Raw genomic sequence first — 24156 nt, forward strand, 5'->3', positions numbered from 1 at the left:
TTTTAGGGTTCCCTGTAAACTAATGGCGCACATCATGTACTACCACGTTGTCAACCACGTTCATTCTGTCAATTTCTTTTTTAAATTCCAGCATGGCTTTAGAAAAGGGTATTCAGGCAAAACTAACGTAGTGGAATTCGTTCACAGCATTTCAAACTGTCTTGATTTCTGGGTCCACGTAGGTGTAGTATTCTTTTTATTTTGTAAGGGCTTTCGACACTGTGCTCTACGCTCGCGTGTTGGCCAAAGTAGCCTAATTAAAATTTGATCCTGCTACCTGGATATGCAGTTTCTCAACTAACCGTAACTGTGGCGACAACTCGTGAGGAAAACCTATCATATCGCCACCATGCAGCATTTGTTATATTACAATCGCTTCACATTTTAATCTAGTCAAAAGCAAGGCCTTTTGGTGATCGGTCTTGTATAATTACGTGCCCCTCCGTTATGTAACACCACACTGGGTTCTTCAACCTATGAGAGATAAATAAATATATTGCCAAGTAAATTGTCTACAAGGCTCGTTATTCCATTTCGCCACACTACCACAAGCAATTGTTGGAGTAGTGGCCCAGGGTATGAAGCTCGCCACTAATCATCATTCAAACAAAGTTCATAATGTAAAATGCTTTACTCAGAACACTGGCTTAACACAACAATCAAGAATAAATAGAGTAAACGTTTCATTGCCTATCCAGGTGGCATCATCCCTCCAACAGAAAACAATCAAAAACAACATCAAAGGAGTCAAATCGATGGTCCAAATTCCTTTCATCCAATGTATTTCATACGCTATTTGGAGGGCACTGTGCCCATCAGGCATTTTGACTGTGCATGTCAAGTTGAGTGCATAGAATGTGATGCAACCTACGTTGGCGAGATAAACAAAAGACTTGGGACAAGACTAAAAGAGCCAGTTGCCAGGGCTACTAATGCTTAGCTTCAGGACCGAATCAGTCTACCACTGCTGTCCTAAGGGACATATATTTTGATGGTGCAGTAACCTTTGCTCATGACTAGCGATGGGGCCCTAGAAAGTTCTTAGAATCCTGCTTTATCAGGCGTGATGCTTCAGCTTGTAATACATACCGTGGCCCCCTATCGGATGTGTAAGATTTCCTCTTAGATAGGCTGATGTGCTCATCTTTGGCCTCTGTTGTACTGATGATGCCACCCGGATAGGCGACAAAACGTTTACGCTCTGTTTTTATTCGTTGTGTTGAGCGGTGTTTGCAGTAAAGGACGCTACATTATGAGGTTGTCACCCGGCTTTTGGAATATATTTTCAAATAAAGTTGTTGTTTTACAAAGCTCAATACATTGCAGAAATCATTCTTGTTGCCTATTGTTTTGGGGGTGCCATTCTTGCAGTCACATGAAGCACTGAAGGGCCAATTTAAAAAGTAAGGGCAGTCTGATTTATGTTCTTGCCGACATGGCACAGCGTATGTACGAGGTAGCTCCATTTCAGAAGCCTGAGAACACTCAAAGCAATTAGCATCAGATATGGTGTACAGCATTACATATTTGCTTTTGCTAGGGCAACTAAGAAGGGTGGATAGAAAGGCAGTTACAACCTGTTTCCACAAAAGACACTCAGATTCATTAGCAATTTCCTCCAAGAGAGCCAAGGCTTTTTCTAGATTACTAGAACATGGGTACCTGGTTATAAATACCAAGAATTCATCTACCAGAAGTCAGTGTTTCACACACCCTGCTTTCCATCAACACTATTAAAAGGTGTGACCCCCAAACCTGCACAAAATTCCTGGAGACGAGTCTTTACTGGACACTGTTGCCGTCCCTCTCACCAGGTGCTCTCTATGAACCCGATTCACAGCTCTGGATGCACTGCCTGAGCTAACTTCAGCATGCTTTCCCAACACGAATGGTAACTGCTATGAGGAGTGTTGTACTTACTGAAAGCAACATGAAATGCTGTACCTTGACAGAGGGATGACCGTAGAGAGATGTTCCTTGCTCCCTTTCTTCCAAATCTTACTATCAGACGCAAGCCCACTTGCCACCAAGCCAATGAGATGTGCCTCACAGTCAGTGCAATCAAGGGAATCTATCACTGAGGCTCAGAAAAGCTGTTTTCCATCGGGATCTGATCCAGCACTCAGCCGTGAGTAGCCCGGTGAAAGTACCAGGGTTTCTTCGAATCTTAGATGTGCCAGCATTTGTTTTCCTCCCCTCCTTTTTTTTATGTAGTAGCTGATTACTTTAGCCTTGTACTGCTTTGGGGATTGAAGATGTGGAGATGATGTAAGAGGTGGAACTAGGCTTCATGCAAAATGAGGCAAAGTGTGACTATGTACAAATCTTCTGAGAATGTCCATGTATCATTCACACAAAGAGAGGATACGTGTTACATCTTTTTCCGCTTTTGATATTTATTTATTTATGAATATATCTCAAAGGCCATTGCAGGCATTATATGAGGGGGGTCATCAACATGGGTCACTTAACAAATACGGAAGTTACAAGGAACATACATATTTGGAAGACAAGACTATTTTTTGTTCGTTCATCAGTCTTGCTCAAGAAATTGTTCACTGTAGCAATGGTACACAATGTCACGAAAGGAGCGCTCATCTATCGTTCCGCAAGACTCATTAAAAAGGACTAGTGTTGTGTTTCAACGCAACATGTTGAACTCATGAACCATGCATCATCCTGAGAGCTACAGATCATCCTAAATACAGATGCTGAATTATTTTAAATGTGATAGACGAGCTGTGCGAAGAGGTACCCCCAGTTAGGATCTTGGGTACTTGAAGCCTGTGGCATTTTCTGTGGGAAAGGCTTGCCAGACCCTCTTCACTGCACAGGCTGGGATGACCATGATCTTGTTTTTTCCAAGCTTGTGCCATACTCACCTTGCAAACTGGCGATACGCAGTGTATCTGCATCGTCTACACAGATGTACATAAAATATAGTTTAGGCAAATAGGTAACCGGTTACAGTACAGTGTGTGTGCATTGTCATTTCTACATGTACCTGAGAGTAACTGCAGTTTACCTGCCCACTGCTTGTACATTACTACACATGCTGTGTTCTTTTAGAACCCAAAATTGTTTTACTTTTCACTGAATCGACAATCAAGAACACTCAATATCGCTAAAAACCTACGCTAAAACCTTATGCACAGGGCAATACATAAAAACGTGACTCAGGACACAGCACACTGACAATTACAAAATTGCCTATATTGGTTTTCTCCAGTTCAGAGTCGTGTACTCTATAGCCTTTTTATGTGCTGCGCCCTGTACTGCAGTTTTTAACGACTCTATTGCAGGACCAAACCAGTTTCGGGAGCCCAAATTTTAACATCGTTCGACAAGGACACATGTGACTTACTTGTGAATACAGTCGCTCATAGGTTCGCGCTGCCCACGGAGTTCAATATGCGACCTTCAGGACAGTCATATTGAAGAATAGAAGTTGGAAATCTTTGTGGGTTGTAATGCACTGATACTGCAGTCATTCGGCAGTGTTTTCGAGCTCCTTGCAACACAAGCATTCGATCTCCTTCGGCATTATGACACACGAGCCACACCGGCACCATGAACAGCAAGTGCGCATTAGATATCAGAACACAAAATTTCTGAGAACGTTTACATGTTCGATCACATGCAGTGTGCGTTAAAAAGCTCATCGCTTACCTGAAGACAGGCGACTCATGCTGTTTGCTTCATCTGTAACTGATGTTCGTAGTGCAGTGCATTGCGTAGTTGCAAGTTCGTAGTGCAACTTCGTCTCGCATTCGCGGCATCGGCGACGTTTCGAAGGCCTACCGAGCTGTTCAGCACGCAGAATTTTCTTCTCGATGTCTCGATCGCAGAAAGGTCAGAAAGAAGTTCCGGGCTCGAAGTCTCCGCATTTCTGCTCTGCCTTCGACGTCCATATTGAAGATCGCTTTCCGGACGGATGCCGGCGCTCTCACAAACTCACTAACAACAGAACTTCCGGTCCGGGCGCCCAATGAAACGTGGCCCTCGTGATTTCGTCATGCACACGGAAATTGGCGGATGTCCACTGCAAATAGGCTAGATTTCGGCCCCGATTGCGCGAGTTGAGGGGGAAAAGCGAAGCCGGTTTTCAGCTCCCTGTTTGGCAAACTTTGCCTCCGCGCACAGCCAAAATATTTCGCGTGTGGCTTGGAGGCATATTATACCTTCGTAATAGATGCAAACGAAATATTTGTCGAACTTCTGGTCAGAGTCCCTTTAAAGCTTGAGCACTACGGTATCCGCGGTGTTCCATTAAATTTAATACGCACTTATCTTCAGCATTGCAAACAGTTCGTTGATATTCAGGGGCAGTGTTCGGGAATACACCACATCACAACCGGTGTACCACAAGGGAGCATTCTTGGGCCACTGCTTTTCATTATCTATGTGAATGACATGTTTGCCTTATCGAACCACATTAAGATAGTAGCTTATGCTGATGACACCGCCCTATTCCTGCAAGGCAAGTGTCTCACAGATTTAACAACAAAGATGAACAACTTGTTATCAACCTTCTACACGTGGTCTACAAAAAATATTTGATAATTAGCCCCCTTAAAACCAAGGCTGTTGTTTTCCACCCACTGGCTATTTCATGCTCCGAATCTATTGTTATCGGTACAAGCACGATATCTTTTGTCAAGGAGGTGAAGTCACTGGGCGTCTGGTTCACTGATACGATGTCGTGGGATAAACACGTCGGTTACATCACTAACAAAATATCGCGCGTGATCGGCATTTTAGGTCGACACAGAAACGTCCTTCCAACTAAGGCAAAAGTAATGACCTATAACGCACTGGGTTTACCCTGACCTCATATACTGTCACCTAGTTTGGGGAACCACAACCCAAACAAATCTTGAAAGGTTACTTTTGTGTCAGAAGAAGGTACTTCGTCACATAGCAGACGTCCCCTTTTTACATCCAACAGGATCCCTCTTCGCGAAATTTAGCATAATCAGGATTATGGATCTCTATAAGTACCGTATGTCCATTACATATGTAACTTCAGTAAAGCAAAGTAATCACATCTTTCTATAGCCCTAGTCAATTTAACCATGAGATTAACCTCTTATTCACTACGCTACAATGGTGGTGGTGGTGGTGATAGGGCTTGCCGTTGTCGGCCTCACGTATGTGGGCAACGTCACGACTCACGCCCTGGGGGAATGTGCGTCCTGGGCCGACTTCTAAGGGAACTGTGCCGACATATGTCTGAAAGCGTCTGAGGAAAACCCAGGAAAAACCCCAGACAGCACAGCCGGCACCGGGATTCGAACCCGGGTACCTCCCAGTCAGACTTGTGCCCGTTACCGAAAAAAAGGAACTAAATACCGTTACCCGTTACTTCAGGCAAAAGTAACTAAATACGTTACTCGTTACCAACATACAAAAGTAACGAGTTCTCGTTACTCACAGGTAACGAGTTACTTTTACGTTACCGCAGCATAGTTAAAGGAGCCAACGAACATGCCGTCACTTGCCTTCCACTCTTTATTAATGAAGAATTGCACTTCAGAAGAAGCTGATACTCGAAATTTGTCGTCCGTCCTTCGCGTTCCGTGTCTCTTGGCCCGTTACCATGAGTCTCTATCAGTTTGCCTGGTACTTCTCCCTTGTTTCCGAAGTGGGGGTGATCGGAGATTACGAAAATTTAAGGAAAAACACTGGTTTTCGTGCCACCGATCACCAACGGTTCCCCAAAACACACGAGGGGCTGCGTCATAATTTAGAGCGCCCAGAAGCTTAGCAAAGGCAAGAAAAGGCTAGAAGTCGAAACGTCTATACACCTTCTTTTATCACCTCCGTACGAGTTTCATACCACCTAGTGGTGCCGTCCTGTGTGGTGACTTTAACTGTGTGGTGGATTCTGACTGTGACGTTCGTGGCCCCGGGCGCGGACGCCCAACTTGGAACGCGCGTGAGCTCCGTCGGTTGCTGCAAGAGCACCGTCTGCGCGACGCCTGGACGATGGTGCATGGGGATACATTCGTGGCAACGTGGTCACGTGCAGGCTCTGCGTCCCGTCTGGACCGTTTCTACATACCTGGGGACCTTCAGCCGTACGTTACTGGCTGCAGCGTAATCAGCACTGCCCAGCTCGGCGCTCATGTTAGTGATCATCATGCTGTGATCTTGATTCTAGATGTTTCACAGCTTCCCGGCAGCACTGGGCGTGCAGTGCGTTGGCGTCTCGACTCTTCGCTTCTCCATGACGACTATGTTGTTTCGGAGATCAAGGGTAAAATCGCAGAGTACCTAGCAAGTCGGTCGCCAACTCCAGCAGAGTGGGATGAGTTCAAAGTCTGGGTGCGCGACCTCTTTCAGACGTGGGGACGCCGGAAAGCGCGGGCGCGAACAGCCATGCTTGCGCGTTTAGCTGCCAAAATACGTATTGTGAGCAGAGGAGCGCCGTTGACACCCATGATGGAGGAGTATCTCGCGGCGCTGCAGCACCGCTACCGTCTACTGCTTCAAGATTCTTCTGGACGGGCGCGACAAAATTACTTCAGGTCTCAGGCGCTTGCTGGCCCTGGCGTGGTCCGGTACCTGGATTCCGTGCGCCGCACCGAACAGCGTGAGCTTCCTCGTTTCCGAAGACCAGACGGCAGTGTGACTGAAGACCCCGGGGAGGTGCTCGCCGGCTTTGAAAACTTTTTTCGGAACTTGTACACTGACGAGTCTGTCAGCAGTTCGCGAAGCTCATTCTTCGAGGGCCTTCCGGTCCTTCCCCGGATCGACCACGACGCTTTAGAACATCCTCTGCGTTTGGAAGAGCTGGACATGGCGGTCCGATGTGCGGCAGTTGGCAAGAGTCCAGGACCTGATGGGCTTTCTTCCGAATTCTATGCTACGTTTTGGCCTTGCATTCGGGAGTTCCTCTTCGACGTTGTTCGAAGGGCTTTCGAAGGCGCCGACTTCCCGGAGTCGTTTGGTTATGGACATATAGTCTTGCTCCCGAAGACAAGCGGCGACCTTGGTAGTCCCGAACACTGGAGGCCAATAACGCTGCTGAACAGCGATTACAAGATAGTGACTTCCGTATTGACCAATAGAATCCAAAATGCTCTCCCGGCAGTAATCCACCATTCTCAGACTTGTTCAGTGCCAGGCCGCACGATGTACACCGCGCTGTCAGGGCTGAGAGACGCACTGAGCTACGCCACTCCACGTGTACCGGATGGTTGCTTACTTTCACTTGACCAGAAGAAAGCATTCGACTGTGTGGTGCATAGTTACATGTTCGCTGTCCTCAGAGAGTACGGGTTCCCTGGATGGCTCATCAGTGCCATCGCCAAGCTGTACCGCAATCATCGCAGCAGCCTGTACATGATGCAGCAGTTGTCTAGGGAGTTCCCAGTCTCCAGGGGCGTACGGCAAGGCTGCCCACTCTCTCCAGCTCTGTTCACCTTGGCAATTGATCCCCTGTTATGGAACATTGAGACCAACCCGTGCATTCGCGGTTTTCCGCTTCCCAGATCCGGGGAATGGAAGGTCAGTGCGTACGCTGATGACATCACGGTTCTTCTGCGGGATGCAAGCTCTGCGTCTGAGGTCCTTCGAGTCTACGAGTCCTATGCTGCACTTTCCGGTGGGATGCTCAACTTCGCCAAGACCAAGTTGATGCCACTCGGGAGCTTTTCTCCGTATTCATCACTGCCTTTCCAGTTCAGCGCGTCACTAAAAATACTGGGCATTGTGTTCGACTGCCGCGGCCCAAAGGTCGATAACTGGTTCAGGGCGCTGGAGGAGCTCCAGACGAAGTGTGATGCGACACAGGCATTTGACCTGTCGTACTGTGAACGATCGTTCCTCGCACGTACTGTCTTACCGGGACGCTTGTGGCATCTTAGTCACGTTTCTATTGCCCCACGTGCAGTCGTCGTTCGGGTGCACTCTTGCCTCTTGTCATTGTTCTGGAGAAAGCGGAGAGGCCCTGTCCTACGGACCATGCTGGCATTTACGAATTCTAAGGGCGGGATGAGCCTTCCAGATATCGGGCTTATGAATCGGGGCATCGCTCTCAGCACCACGTTGCGAATTGTGCACGCTGAGGAAGACTCGCCGGCGAAAGTGCTGCTCACCTACTGGGTGGAACTCCTCGGGCCAAACCCTGTCAGTGGTTCACGGGCGGTAGCACCATTGGGGTTTCACGCCGCGGTTCATACGTACTACCAACAGCTCTCGCCCCTTGTTCCTGATGGCAGCCTCGTTGCGGCTTCCCCCTCTTCGATGGCTGGTGCGCTGTTGCTGGACTCCGTGTCAGCGAGCGAGAGCCTTCGAGTGCGTGTTGAGCAGGCGTCAAACATAGCATGGACGGTGTTTACATGGCTCCCTGGATTTCTGCGGGACACCATGTGGTCTTTCGCGTGGGGCGTGCAACCCACACGGGACCGCCTGTACTCGTGGCACGTAACAGCGACAGATTTGTGCCCTTACTGCAGTGAACGTGAGACAAACATGCACGTGTTGTTTGCCTGCCGCATTGCTCGCGTCTTTTGGAACCTTGTCCGACGAAGCACGAACATAGTATGCCCAGTGCGCTTTAACCAACGTCACCCACACCGCCTTAGTGTACTTCTCACAGCTTGCGGCGCGGTTGTGCTTTGGGAGGCTCGTTGTAAGGCAGTCGCGCAACGTCGTCGAGATGTGCCCATTTTTTGCTTGGTGCGGAGAGCGCGCATACTGCTCACTACTGAGTTGCAGCGGGAACTGTTCGCTATTGGAGATGACAGGTTTCTTCGTCGATGGCGCTTCCATCCGTCGCTTTCAGCCCGAGGTGGCTGCGTTACGATCAAGGGCACGCCGCCGTGAACTATATCATATCATTTCATCGATCACCATGTTGTAAATAACCGTTGTACATAATCGTTGCGTCATCCTGCAGCCCCTGAACATGTGACCATACCTGTCTCATTAAATTTTCCTATAACAGAAGTCGAAACGCGTTTTTGGTAGCCATAGCACAATTGGGGGCCACTCTTGGGAAGGAGTGATGGTCGGAGATTACGGAAACAAGAGAAATGACAACAACACATCCACCGAGGGACTGCAATAATACTTTGAGTCACACGTAACGCAGGTCAAATCTGCATGCATTGCGCCACACAGAGTGCCGAAATGTGCTCCCCCGCGCTGAAGAAAAGGAACGAGTAACGACAGTAACGAGTTAAGGCGGGGTCCCATAGCCTCGATTTGAGCAGCAGCAGCAGAGCAACAGCAGCGGAGCAGCAGAGCTGCAGCGACACGAGCGGTCCCATAGCACTGGGCGAGAGCAGCAACGCTGCCGAGCTGCAGAAATTCCCTGCTGCTCCCGTATCCGAATTTTTGGTTGCTGTGCTGCCGTGTTGCTCTGCAGCCGATCGTGCACGCCAATCAGAAGTATTGTTTACGTATGGAGCTGTTCGGTAGTGTTCAGTGTAGCAAAGCTGGTGAGTGATGACTTGTTTTCTTTTGCGTCGGACGATGTGCAAGTGCTTTTACAAGCGTGCCTTTCAAGTGCAGTGGTTTCACAATCGACTCAGAAGCAAGGTTCAATCGTAACACTCGCTTTTCTTGTCATTTTCATTATATGTATATGCAGAATATGGATTACTACGAATAAAGTGTTCAACCCAACCCGCGTTATCGGTTTATTCACGATGCGTATCATAAAAGGATTATAGAGGGGTGACTTTTCGGCACCGTGAAGGCGCCATCCTCATTAGTACTTTGCAGGAGCCGTGTAGCTTCTGTACCTGTGTGTTATCGCTTGTTCAGGGTCATATATTGCCGACAAAAAACCTTGAGCCATGGTTCCCATCACTGTCAGTGCTACCAAGCTTCCACTTTGTCAGTCTTCACTATGTTCTGTCCGAGTGACGATCTTCGAGAACGATTAATTCTGGAAGTCCAAGAGAGACCCCCTCTCTGGAACAAATGGGATAGTAGATACAAGGATCGACATGAAGTTTCCAGGTTATGGCTTGAAGTCCAAGAAGCGATGAACCATCCAGAGATGACAGGTAAGAAACACTTTATTGCAGAGCAACTTGAAAGCAACACTTATAGCAAGGGTCTTAAAAAGATTTGGCAAGCTGTAGAATTTGCCTTGCTCTTCCTTCCTGAGTACTCTTACTGCTTAAGAACAGTGAAAGTGTATTACATGTTTTGCAGCTTAAAAAAAAAAAACAATTGAAATATGTGCTGCTGTATTTTTTTTTTTTTCATACATTGGGTATGGCTGTACGCCGAAATAAATCTTTTAAAATAAAACATTAAAAAATCCACGCTTAAAATTCCACCCTTCGAAATCCATTTTCCGAAATAAACCGTTTAAAAATACACGTCCTCAAAATAAACGCTGTTAAAATAAATCATGGTTAGGCTTAGGAAGGTAATGCTCCGTGATAGCCGTATGGGCGACACGATGTTCTTTTCGGCGAAACATGCTATTATGATGTTTCTTACTCATGTTTGTATTGCTATCAATTACATAACAACTTAGGATTTCGAAATATCCAGCTTAAAACTGATGACGACGATGCGCGTATGAATACAGGACACGCACACTTGATCATACCTGGGTAGTAATAGCATTACTGTAATGAATTACTTTTTCTGGTAATTTGTAATGTAACGCATTACTTTTGACATTAGGTAATTTGTAATGTAATTTAATTACATTTGGGTTGTAATTTTAATGACATTACTCATTACTTTTTACAAAAGAATCGAGTGTGTGTTCTGTGTTGGCACTTGGCAGAAAGAGAGTTGGGGGACTGGCAAATGAAAAGAATTCCAACGGCACTATGAACGGTGACGCACTCAATCGGCACGTGGAATGTCAATTCCCTTCTACGAGCCAGTTGCCTTAGGCAGGGCACCCACAAACAAACGTTGTTAGGTCAACGGTTTGTAGCCCTCGAGAATCATTGTTTGCGGGCCCCGTCCTCCTGACAATCTTCCTGTTGTTGTGATACATTGTGTCTCCTTTGTCTCTACATTGTGGAACGATACGTCATACGTGGCACACTAGCATGACATGTAGAAGAGACAAATAGAAGAGTACAACCTAACTGTTGATACATTGTAAGCATACATTTTTTTCCTCGAATTTCGGGGAAGGCAAGTTTCGCCAACTTGTGTGTCCCTTGTGCCTTCCACAAACTCGGGAACATGTATGCCAATAATGGTAAAGTAATGACTTTGTAATGTCATTACTTTTTTGTAATAATTGTAATGTAATTTTATTGCGTTTCAATTGCAGTAATGAGTAATGTAATTTAATTTAATTCTAACTGGAGTAATGTAATTTAATTACATTTTAGAAGTAATTTACCCAGGTATGCTCTTGAACCTTGAGCCAGCTGAGCGCTGTGGACGGATTGCGCAGCGACGGTCATTCGCACTGGTAAAAGAAAGGCCAAGAAAGCGCGCACGCACACTAAAAAGAGAAACACAAAATCAGAAAACATACCAAAGAATGGCCAAACTCTCCTGATAGTCGGCTCTATATTAGACTATATTACACCGATGTCGTGCGTTACTTGCACTGCTAAAACAGAACTTCACCGAATAATACGCTCCCGGGCATCCGTCATTCCGAATGATATCAGCCCCCCGCCCCCCTACTAAGTTGGCAAAACTTGTCACGGATCACATACAGACGGACAACCTACTTCCGGTGTACCGAAATCCTCGTTCACAGTTATAGCCCTGGCTAGCCCCAAGCGCGAGGAGGGTACTATTTTCCGCAGTGGACGTAGAGCCGTCGGCTGTCCACCAATCAGGGACGATGGATGTTAAAAGATTTATTTCGAAGCGTTTATTCTTCAAAGTTTATTTTTCGGAGTTTATTTCGACAGCGTGGATTTTCTCATGATTTATATCGAGGAGTTTATTTTGCAAATTTGATATTTAAGAGATTTATTTTTGAACGTTTTATTTTTACATGATTTATTTCGGCGTCATCCCTTGAGTATGACTTTCTACTGAGTGTCCCATGAGTGTTCAAGTGGGGCTGATAACCAACTACCCTATGCTCATCCAAAGAGACAATGAGAACACTGTAGTTGGTTTTCTGTTCCTCATGCACTTCAAGCCTTCTACCTCAAGAGAGACCCTGCTAGCATGGTGTAGTCACTGGCCATATATCAGATACGTCTACATGTGACAACATGAGTAATGATCTTCACAAAAACAAAAATGATGCAGACATTCATTTCAAAGTATTGAAATTGGTTCATTCCATACAACGGCCAATATGTAGTAAGAAGATGATATGCACAAGAGATCCTTGCACACTGTAAAAGAAAATAGAAAGTGCAGGTGGAGGATTGCAACCATACAAGGATTAACTTAATCGTAGAAGGTTTCCTATTACAGCAAATTTCTCTAATGTGTGTCATATAAAGCTGCTGCGCTTTGGATATTGATATACTCTCGATTGTTATTTGACAACCATGGAACAAGCAGCTGTGTATAAAAGTTCCTTTTGGTTGGTGTCTGTAGCCTACACCCACATGAGGTTTTGGAGAATGTCAGGGGGTTTTCTTCCCGTAACTAAGGAATTTAGGCTGTAAGCTCTAAGTTGTTGAGACACAACTGTCAAAAGAAAATGATATGTATATATTTTTTAACCAGAGACTAATCCAAGTTTGGTTTTGTTTGCGTCAACACAAAATTTCTTGAATAGCTGGTAGGCTGAATGACAATGCGATCAGACTATGAATTTCTGTTAGAAAGAGTGCAAAGGCTGCCACTGTGTTGAAAATGTACAAAAAGAAACATTACATAGCAAAATGTTTCAAGTGTGTACAGTCAAACTCCTTTACAACGAAACTCAGGGGACAGCAAAAAAATTTCCAGTAAAGGTTTTTTCGTTAAAAAGGATGTCTCTTATTGGACCTATAGGCTCCGGCGGGACCGCAAAAAAAATTTGCTGTAGTGGTATTTCGTTAAAAAGGTGTTCGCTATGAAGGAGTTTGACTGTATTACGCCTGTAAAAAATCATGTTTGTATTACATTGCTAGCGGACAAGAAAGGTCCCTTTCACATGAACGCCTTCACTACATTAAACTATCATTGTAAATGTCAGATCGGCTTCACTACTCAAAGCTGTATCAGCACATGCTCTAAAGGGTATGCCTTTCATTATTTCATGGGCCATCATGGGTAGTACAGAAAAGAGTGCTCATAAGATTAGGCACTTCACATGCTAAGTCTGCACATCAAATTTTGAGTGCACAACCATATGGTGTGGAGCACGTACTTGCTTGCCCTAAGCTAGGAGAAGTTCCAAAATACATTTTTTGCTCGCTTAAACACAAAATAACATATCAATGTGAGTGCTCAAAAAGGGGCAACAGACTGACATGAAGCTTTGCAGGTCAGTGCTTTGTCCCCTTTCTTTTTTGTACTTTTGCCAGATGTATTGGGAATGTTCTAAAGCAAAACTCTTGGCATTTATTGAACTGTCCACACAGCAGCAATGATCATAATGTGTTGTAACCATGGGTATAAGCATACAAAATGTAGGTTGCAGCTAGTTAATGTTTACAAATGTACAACATCTTAGTGTTTCGTTTACTCTTTTGTAGTATAACTAGCAGCTCTATCTGTTACTTTACAGGCTACTACTTAAAGCCCAATAAGTGTAATTTGATGCCTTTTTGTTTTTGTTTTGTTTCACTTGTAGTGTCCTAGCACAGTTATGCCATTTTATAAAAACGAAGGATATCTCATGGATCCTAACAGCACAGCGGGGAGTTCATCTAAGGCCATCCTGACTGCATGTGAGACTACAGAATTTGTGTAATTCCTTCTTGAAGGAAAAATGGTAGTGTACCAAATTGAAGCCTCGAGAAAACAATGCTTGGCAAGGATATATGAAAAACATTGCAGTAACTGAATAACTTGGTAGTTACACTTTGAAGTCACTTTAAACAAAGGTGACAGCTGGTTACAGTTACAAGACATTTTTACAAAAAAGTTACTAGCCACACTTACAAATTACTACCAAACACTAGTAGATGGAACTACCACTGCTACTTATTCGTATGGGAGGCATCCATTTAAAATGCCAGTGTAAACATAAAAAACAATACATCATGCATGTACTTGTCAAAATGCTTTCAATTCCATGTGCAATTTCTTGAGCCTTCTGAACGTATGGATAAAACACACGCACACATGTTCAGGCAGTCAGAACTGTGAGAACACTACAATAACATCATCTTTGCTTATTATGCTAACACACACAAATAAAATTGTTCAGTAGATAGACTACATTTAAAACATATCATACATTATGGAGTACTCTAATGGATGCACTTGTATCATATCTACAGTGGACATGTGCAAAAAATCATGGAAGAAGCTGTACGACAGCTTCAGGAGGAGCTATACAACTTCTAAAAAAGCTGCAGCTAGTGGTGCAGGACTTGATGACATCCTTGAGGCAGAGCAGAGTGGAGAAGCCCACAAGTGGAAATTCTACAGCGCTCTCCTTTTCCTCAGGGATGTCGTCGCCCCAAGAAGGTAAATGTCACTGTCTTATGGACCACTGTCAATGCATCATTGACATAGGTCCCATCCCCATTAACGGTAATATATAAAACGTTGAATGCATATAACATATAAAATGCACTGTCTTGTCATAGGACAATATGCAACCGTCCCCAAGAACAACGTGCAGCGACCATTCAAGACCTTGCACACATGGAGCCGGAAGTTCAGGTAACGCTGAATAAGGTGGTATGCTTGTACAGGTTACCAAAGAAGTATGTAAATCATATTATTCAGCCCTAGTTAACATGTAACAGAGTAAAATTCTAAATACCCAACCTACTAAAATAATCGAGACACATTTGAGCAGAATGCTAAATAATTCAACACAAAAAACACCTATGTATTAATTACAAGAACTTTGTTTTATGCAAGGAAGTCTTGCAATTAATGAGTTGATAGATGTTTCTAACTGTCCTCTTTGCATTTCAAAGTACAATCTTCTCCACAACTTGAATTGTTCTTTCACGTCTTTTTCTACACTTTCAGAGTACAAAGTAACTCATTACGTTTAAGATATTATAATCCATGAAAATTTTGTGAGAATGATGGGTAAATTGATACAGTCAGAGTGTGCATATGACTACTCCCTCGGGACTCCCTTTGATATCTTCCCTAGCTTCTACAAACCCTCAGCATTCACAAACCTGCCATTCAGGCAAACACACTGCTCCTTGTACTACTAAGAACTTAAAGCACCCTCCGCTCCTGCAAGCCATGCCTTTACTGCAGAGGAGCCAGGGTAGCACGAAATACCTTGCATCTTGCATATGTAAGTGGCATCTAATCAAACGAAACAGATCATAACCTTCCTACATCCCCCCAAAAAAGTAAATGAATGTGAATATCCCGGAAGTTCATTTGAAAAATAAGTACAACTTACAGCTCAAAAGTACTTTAAGATGCTGTACGCTGAACTTTAAAGTTAAAGTACTTGTAAAGTTACCCTCAAAAGAATGTATGACAGAACAACTCGACTAGAGTATGATCGATATGTAGAGCCTGAAGTTTTCAAAAAATATTTTTCTCTAAATTTCGGGGGTAAAAGTCACGTAAATAATCATGTGCACAAAATTCCTGTGAATTTGGGTGAAAAAACTTCTACTATGCTAAATTCGGGGCAAAATCGGGCTCAGTTACTTTATTACTAACTGTAGTGGTTTGGTTGTAGTTTGGGGATGTAACTGCATTTGCTGCAAAACACGCACAGGTAAGTTAGTGCATTCCTACAGACGTCCCAGTGAGGGGAATCTGCCGGGCAAAAATTGGGTTTCATCCGAAGGACTCAAACTTCAATTCGAGGTGCAAATTCGGGGAAGAATCCGGTGAAACCCTAAAACTCCAGGCTCCAGTTACATGTATGAAAGTGGAAAATGTGGAAGCACTAGGAAACATAATACTGCACATGTCAGATGTTCTAGCATTTGTTCAAAATCTTATACACAATGAAGGTTTCGAGAACTTTTGAGAACTTTGTGGAATTATTCATGATGACCATATACGTTGACAGCAAAAGTCACAGAGCACTAAACTGAATGCACTTCTTTCATGCCTTAGGTGGATGTCGCTGCAAATGAGGACATGAGCATTGCAGAACATGATTATTTCTGTGCTGGGCCATCCAGGGCAGGCAGTGCTGTGCCATCCAGGGCTGGTAGTTCTGTGCCATCCATAGTCACAGGTGAAGAAGGCATGGTGGAAGAGGAGGAAGAAGACGTGCCTCTTGCTTCAGCAAGTGCAGCGCACAGGCCACGAAAGAGAAGGCGAGTGTCTCAGACAGACGACAGCAACATCGCTGAAGCTCTCCGGGCTCTGACGGCCGAGTTGCATTGCTCGACTGTAGAGCTGCAAGCCGCTGTAGATGCCCATGAACACTTTGGGGGTCTTGTGAGTGCCCTGCTGAGGGAGGTTCCACGAGCTTTGCAGCACCTGTGCCGGGTTACAGTCTTGCAGGTGCTAGAGTCATTCATGGAAGGCAAGATTGTGCACATTGTAACACAGCAGGAACCGTTAGTAATCATTTCTTCCACTCATATCTTTTAGAGAGCTGCTTTTCTTTGTCACTTTCCAATTTTTCCTCCCATTTTTTATACGTACAATGCATCTGCAGACCTTCCTAGAGTGGCTCCTTGACACCAGCCTTCGCCCACTGCCAGGAAACTGCACCTTCGGCGCTCACGAAGTAGTCGGCAAAAACGTTTCTCACACTTGCTGCCTCACGTGAGAAACGCCTTGCAAGCGTCGGTCTGAGGTCCTCCAGGGCATTTGCAGGATTCCTGGCAAGCAGGTTCCTCCACTGGCCATCCTCGGCATCACTGGCATCAATGTTGCGGTCTGCGAACCCTTCAATGGACAAAGTCTGTAAGCCTTACATTCAGCAACACCATAAGATTGCACAGTTTCACTGGTTTCTTACCTCTTATACAGGGTGTCCCAGCTAAGTGCGAACATATCTTTTCTAAATATATACAACACTTTCTCTGAGATGAAATCAATTGCAGTATAGCATACGCTGAAGGGCACTCTTTAGGAGGGCATTAGCAAACTCCTAAGTCTCAATTAACTTTTTCATTATCAAAGCTATGAACCTGTCCCAATGAGAATATCTGGTCCCTTCGGTCACCTGATACCGGAGCCGTTCTCGGAACAAATGTTCGTTCGATAGGTCATCCGAAAAAATTTCTGAAGAAACAAAATTTTTTCCTTTATTTTGTTCATTATGCATCTTCAGAGACGTGTCTTTCCTTCACCCCCAATGTGAGAGAGTAAAAGAGCACACTATCGCCACTTGCGTCCTGATAATAGATTAATCAAAAACAGAAAATGTGACCCAAGTAAAGGGCAGCTCCGATAGAGTCACCCGATACATTTGTTTTTGTTTTGTTTCCGCAAGTTAAAGCTCATCTTCCTCGCATTAGGCGGCACTGTGCTCCTTCGTCCTTCAGATTGGGGGTGAAGGAAAGACACGTCCCCGAAGATGTGCACTGAACAAAATAAAGGAAAAAAATGGTGTTCCTTCTCGGTGTTTTTGCAGAGGATCCCTCAAACAGATTTTTGTTTTGGGAATGGTTCCGGTATCAGGTGATCGAAGGGACCAGGTATTCTCATTGCGACAGCTTCGTAGCTTTTATAATTAAAAAGTTTATTACTGAAAGTGAATTAAGACATTACCTTAGGAGTTTGCTAATGCCCTCCTAAGGAGTGTCCTTCAGCATAGGCTATATTGCAATTGATTTCGTATCTGAAAAAGTGATATATAAATGTTGTTAAATAATATGTTTACATTTACCTGGGACACCCTGTATATTCTTTTTGTTGAAAACATTGGAAAACGAGTAGACTTTCATTATTGTTCTGCAATACCCTTGTTTTGTACCTTTTTGTACCAGCTTAGTTGGTAAGCAGCTTGTTTGTGCAACCTTTGTTCTACAATAAACATAGTACTCCATAACAATTAAACTGTGCCAGTGATCTCTTCGATGTTAAGCATTATATACTGAAATATGTTTTTGTTTCTGGAACTGTAAACCCCATGTTTTGATGTCTATCAAAGTACACAGGCAAATAAAAGCTTGTGCAGAATCCAACAATACACATGCATTTTCTTTTCCCTTCCTAATCTGAAATGTGTCACTGCATAATTTATTAACAGGACCTCATGTTTTAGGGCGGCATGTGGTAAAATCTATTTTTATCCCTAAATTACGTTATCACCCTGAGTAAAGGCCCATGCCTCCAAAAAAAATATGCTAGATGTTTTGCACACATCATAATTGCTGAGTTTGCTGTGTTCACCCAAAACAAACAACACGTCTTTCTTTTTGTTTGTTTGTTTGTTTGTTACATGCAATATCACCCTGTTTTATAGTTCCTGAAATAAAACCTAATTTTTATGTCCCAATATTTTGAAAAATACTCATAAACACATGAGTCTATGTACCGATGCTGCCTTACCTGGTGGACAGTACGCTTCCCTGCCTGGTGCTGTCTCCTCCTGAACCCTGAGAAAGTTGTGCAGAACAACACAGGCTTGCACCAGAAGGTCCACGTTTTCCACCTTCATATTGATGGGTCGCCTGAATATCCGCCACCGTGATGCGAGGATGCCAAAGGCATTCTCTACACACCGCCTGAAACGTGTATCAATATAAATGTAATGCAAAAATAGTCTAAACTAAACTATCTAAACTTTCTAAATTATGAGACCACATCCTGCATATTATCTGCCTATGGTACTTCTTCTTGGAAAAATAAATAAATAAACAAACAAACAAACAAAATGTACATGAAGATCTGCGAAGCTAATACTTTCCTACATATATGGATTAGTCTTGCCATTTATTGACCGAAACATTTTTACTGCTTCTGCTCAGATGAGGACATGTCGCTCTAAACACTTTTCACGTTACAATAAAACAATGATATGAGTGACCTCATCAAGCCACGTGTAGTGGCTTTTTGTTCCGGGTTCCAGCCCCTTATGTAGGCTAAAACAAATATTAAATAAATAAATAAATATGTTGGCAGAAATGCACGATGTCTGACATCGAAGGCTACCTAGTGCAAGATTGTGGGGACTGCATCTGCTTGGCCCTTTCCGGAGTTATCTACATAGCTTGAGCATAATGCATGCCGGACAAAACCATACAGTACCTAGCATGTGACAGCCGTATGTTGTACACACGCTTGGTGTCATCGAGGTCGGCACATGGAAAGGGCCGCAAGAAGTCAGGGCGCAGCTGAAAGGCCTCGTCTCCCACAAAAACGTAAGGGGCCTCCAAGGACGAACCAGGAAGCCTCCTTGCTGCTGGGAGTCCGAGGCGACCAGCTTCGAGGTCTTTGCCCAACGAGCAGGATTTAAAAACCCCGCCGTCAGACTGGGACCCATATGCCCCGATGTCCGCATACAAAAACTTGTACTTTGCATCGGCTACGGCCATTAGGACGATGGAGTGGGAGCCCTACAATAAAATGCAGATTTGTAAAATATGCTCCAACTAACTCTGGCAAATCTCATAGTGTCACACCACCTTGTAGTTGTAAAACATGGACCCTGCACGGTGTGGGGCTTCAATGATGATATGTTTGCCGTCCACAGCCCCAATGCAGTTTGGGAAGGACCATCTTTCCTCAAACTGCTTCGCTGACTGGGCCCACACATCTGGTGACGGGTTCTGTGAAGTAGCAACAATTAACCACCGGTCTGAAAATTGCCATTCCTACAAAAAGACGAGGACATGGCAGCAGAAAGTGCTGGCACTCCTTTCGGTAGTTGGTTGCACAATGGAAAAATACGAAGCATGCGACTAACATAGGCCTTGAAAGAACAAATGCCCTACACACTGGTAGCGCTGCACTATGTAGTTATAGGCAATGGTAGTGCAACATGCGTGCAACAATTTCAAAAAAGACTGCCTAAGGAAACCAAGTTTCTTAGTTTTTCTGAATGACGAACTGTATGCTCTTTATGCACTGTTGCAAAGTTATTTCAAAAGGTAAAACAAAGCAGTGAAATGGGTAATATAATAATGTTTCAGTACTGCTGTAGATGGTACATGTATTCAAAAATTTTAAAAACATCAAATTGGTATGTGTTCACCAGCATGTATGCAACAACAAACGTGTCGCACTCAGGGCCAGCGATAGGGGAGGGAGTAAGGCGACCTCCACAGGTCCCGCGCTCGAAGCCCTCAACCAAGGATTAAATTTTTTTTAAAATATCTAGTATGCACCTAATCGTGTGAAACAGGCCCTGCGATGTGCCTTTCCCTCAGGCCCCGCACACCCATAGGATCGGCCCAGGTCGCACTTAGTGTAAGATGTGTTCACCACCCCACCACACTCTGCTCTACTACACCACATTTATCGCTCGACACTCACGGGAAGGTAGATTGGCATCAGCTCTTCCCACAGCGCCGTGCATGTCTCATACACAATCCTTTTGATTGTCGTGAAGCCAATCCGGAAGCTGTATGCAACACTGCTGAGGTAACTGCCGGACGCCAGGTACCTGCATGAGTCCACAATGCTGATTATGTCAGCATCCCAAACAAATGCCCACAGATGCAAGAAATATATAATAATCAATATTTGTAAGGAAAGACGTTCTTCCTGACGGGTTAAACTAGCACCTTACCAATGGATCATCACCACATCTATACATGCAGGAAGAAAAATTGCCTCTTCTTCACAGTGTGGGACACAAACTTGCCTCAGTGTGATGGCCAGTCTGTGTGCAGGTTCCAAAGCTCGACGACCCTGGGTGCCTGGGGGTGCTTCTCCAGTCTGTGCTTGACGAGGCTCAGCAGATAGTCGAATTGTTCAGGAGACATGCGCACATACCTCCTGAACGCAGCAGTATCGTGGAGTCTCATCTTTGACATCTGCAGATGTGATACCAATAGCACTACATTCAGCACTGCAAACTGTTTAATAGTAGGTTTGAAGGCAGTGTTATCTTACTTACCAGTGTGTGGAAGTCCCCCTCAGTCTCTCTCGCTCGCCACAGGACACTTACCCATTGCGAACGCTTTTTTGAGCGTTTACGCTTCTCGCGACGTTGGAGGGCCAATAAAGCTGCGCTTATTCTTAGCAAAATTCGCCTTCGCTTAAGAAGTAGCAATCTCTGGTTCCAGCGCGGCATTCTCGCTAAGTGCGAACTTAACGAGCGAAGCGTGCGAGAACAGAGTGATGCCTCCAGATAGAAAAGTTGGTCCTTCGAAAGGGGAAAAAGTGGAAAGTTTCCCATTTGGGGAAAGAGGAACGCTGTCCTAATTCTTTTCAGCTTCAGTTTTAAGTGGCCTTGGGCCAGTTCCCAGTGGCCTTGCATACTTGGGGACAAGGAATAAATGTAAGCAGGAGGCTGTATTTCTAATAGTTCTCACACAAGGTTTTATTTCACAAAATTAGGCGAGCATTTTGTAGTTTGTGCACAATTAAAGCGTAAAATGTGACACAACATTTCGCTGAAAAGTTACTGTGCCATCAGAGTACGCAACAACTCATGCAACACGATGCTCACAATCCTACGTTGAGGAACTTGGACACGAGAAGGAACATATGACTAGTCGATCGAACACATGATTACACATCGTTAGTGCATTTATGCGATCGAGTTGCGAGATTGTTTTGTTGTATGTCGTCGACTGTTCCCACTGGCGCCATGGATTTTGTAGAATGAGTACAAATCACAATACAGAATGAACAGTACACAAGAAAAAGCGTGTGCAACATCGTCCTTATCTATCTGTTCTTCAAAGTTCACTTGAGAGTTCACAGTAACATGGTAGGTGTAGGTACACACCGCACAAGCACTTCGCCACCATTTTCACCAGAATGTAAACAATAACACGGTTGCCAACACGTTCTGGTCCTTTACGCCACTGCTGCCGCTAAACTAAAAACGAGGCTATGGGACGCCTCAAGCAGCGCTGCTATAGCAGCAGAGGACTGCTCTGCTGCCGTGTAGCCGTGTTGCTGCTGCCGCGCCGCTGCTGCTCTGCTGCTGTTGCTCGATAAAAGCTATGGGACCCGGCCCTTACCAATTTTTGTAACTGATTCCGTTACTATTACCATTTTTTAAAAAGTAACTGAATCGTTACTTCGTTACCAAAAAAAGTAACCGTTACCAAGTAACGAGTTACTTGTAACGAGTTAGGCACAACTCTGCTCCCAGTCTCGACGTGACATGGCCAGCACGCTAACCACTGAGCCACGGGAGCTGGTACTACGCTACAATGAGCCCTACTTCACACCGTGTGCACGAACTAATTATGGCTCACAGTTGGTTTCATATAATCTTCCACGACATATCAATTCCCATATCCAAAACAACATTAACATCAGCTGTCTTTTAATTCGCTCTATAAAGGCCATATATGTTCACTAGGATAGTCATATTATTTCGTGTGTTCTCATAGCTTTTTTTTTTGTTTTATACATTTTAATGCATTGTGTTCATTACCACTGTCCCACTCCGTAATTCGTCTGGATTGCTATTTGTCATTGCTTTGTTGTATCTGTCGAGTGTACAAAGGGGGGTCAGACCTCGTCAAGCTGCAGTTTTTGCAGCTTTTTCTCTGTATCCCCTCACCAAATGTCATTGCTGAAATAAATTATTATTATTATTATTATTATTATTATTATTATTATTATTATTATTATCTGGTAAACTATTCCATTCATTAGCTGCTCGTATCAAGAAGGAACACCTGAACACATCAACTCTAGCAAACGGGGACTTAATATGCATAGAGTGCCTTGTACGAGACGCTCCCATACGCAACAATGTGCGGTCCGTGAAGTCCACTACGAGTTCATTATAAAGACATTGCCTCAAGACCTTTAGATGTTGTTGTTAGCGACTCTACTCCCGTTTTTCCTCTACTTCATGCATCAATGACCAACTTGGCCCTCCTTTATGAGCAAATTGTTCCCTTATTTCAAGGTTATCATTTTTCATAGGTTATTTCACGTTATCCCCTCGCACATAACTCCGATACCTCGTTCCTCAAAAATCTTTCCCCGTCACTATCATCAGTACAATGAAGTCAACCGTCTCGATTGCAACGCGGACGCCTTTGCTAAATCGTTCTTCTGTAGGACAGCCCTTGATTCGAATAACTTGCCTTCACAACCAGCCGGCACCATGGATCATCCTGGATTTGTCAGGCCGCTTATCCCATCCTTCATAATCACCACATTCTCATAATCAATCGTTTATCTTTCAGCTGTCAAGATTGTGCTCATGGCTCCTTGTGGTCTCAGCAACTGTTGTAATTTTGTTTTCTGTATGTACGTTTCTTTCATAATTACTTCTTCCGTTGCACTGCCTTTCCTTATCCCCCCATTTAATGACCTTTGGGACCTTGGGGTATTTTGAATAAATAAATAAATAAATAAATTGCAGTCTTGGGGACTACAGAAGCGCAGACGTCACGGAGCTCAGAGTTGCGCCCATTCCCATCGGCAGACGTAAGCACGTGACTTCTCCGTGCGCTCCCTCATTGGCGGCGGCGAGGTCTGTGATGTCAGAGGTTTCGGTATTCGCGGTGCTCATTTTGTCAGCTTCTATTTACCCTCTTCGCTATGAAACTGTCTTGTGATGTAGGACAACGTCAGTGCAAAAAACGCTCGTTTACGTTTATTTGAGATAACCTGCGATGACGTGGCGCAACCCCTTTTAACAATGCCCAAAGCGTCCATGGAAAGCGGACGTGCTTCAGCTTAGAGGCATCTCCACATAGGAGTCACTGAGTGTACGTTACCCTATCGACTCGCTGCATATCAGGTCATCTTGCGATTATATTTCAGCCGTCTCTCAGGTCTTCTTGAAAAGTGTCCAGCACCTAGTGTTTTCCCTTGTCTCTGAATCATAACCTCTCCTCCTCCTATAGTCAGTGACAACATAAGCCATGCACTGGACTCCGTCCCCAAACAAGAATCGCTCCGCGCGCGCGAATGTAGTGGTATGGTGAGCTAGAATGACTGGTGTGCTTACCGGCCTATCCAATGCATGGGAGCGCTTGGTCGCGGCCTTGGCACTCGACCACGTGCGATTGTTTACATGGATGCGCTGAAGCTCGCTACGTG

General features: G+C 44.5%; 2 protein-coding genes across 2 annotated transcripts in view; one reads left to right on the forward strand and one right to left on the reverse strand.

Annotated features, from left to right (window-relative positions):
• Window positions 1-24156, forward strand: part of LOC135373342 (uncharacterized) — a 158262-nt gene that overhangs the window by 64684 nt on the left and 69422 nt on the right. The window lies entirely within an intron of this gene.
• LOC135379143 (uncharacterized) lies at window positions 19173-21086 on the reverse strand. Its single transcript, XM_064612393.1, has 6 exons — window positions 21083-21086; window positions 20908-20990; window positions 20777-20850; window positions 20446-20575; window positions 19596-19739; window positions 19173-19526 (listed from the first exon to the last, which is right to left on the reverse strand). The coding sequence occupies exons 1-6, from the start codon at window positions 21084-21086 to the stop codon at window positions 19173-19175; spliced, it is 789 nt and encodes a 262-aa protein (XP_064468463.1).

Source organism: Ornithodoros turicata, chromosome 1 (genome assembly GCF_037126465.1).
Source record: "Ornithodoros turicata isolate Travis chromosome 1, ASM3712646v1, whole genome shotgun sequence".
Lineage (NCBI taxonomy): Eukaryota > Metazoa > Arthropoda > Arachnida > Ixodida > Argasidae > Ornithodoros > Ornithodoros turicata.

Excerpts from the sequence above, each read along its gene's own strand:
- LOC135379143 (XM_064612393.1), bottom strand. Across the intron at positions 20,851-20,907 it reads GATACTGCTGCGTTCAGGAG|ACTGGAGAAGCACCCCCAGG; the intron begins GTATGTGCGCAT and ends CGTCAAGCACAG. Across the intron at positions 20,576-20,776 it reads AGACTGGCCATCACACTGAG|GTACCTGGCGTCCGGCAGTT; the intron begins GCAAGTTTGTGT and ends GGACTCATGCAG.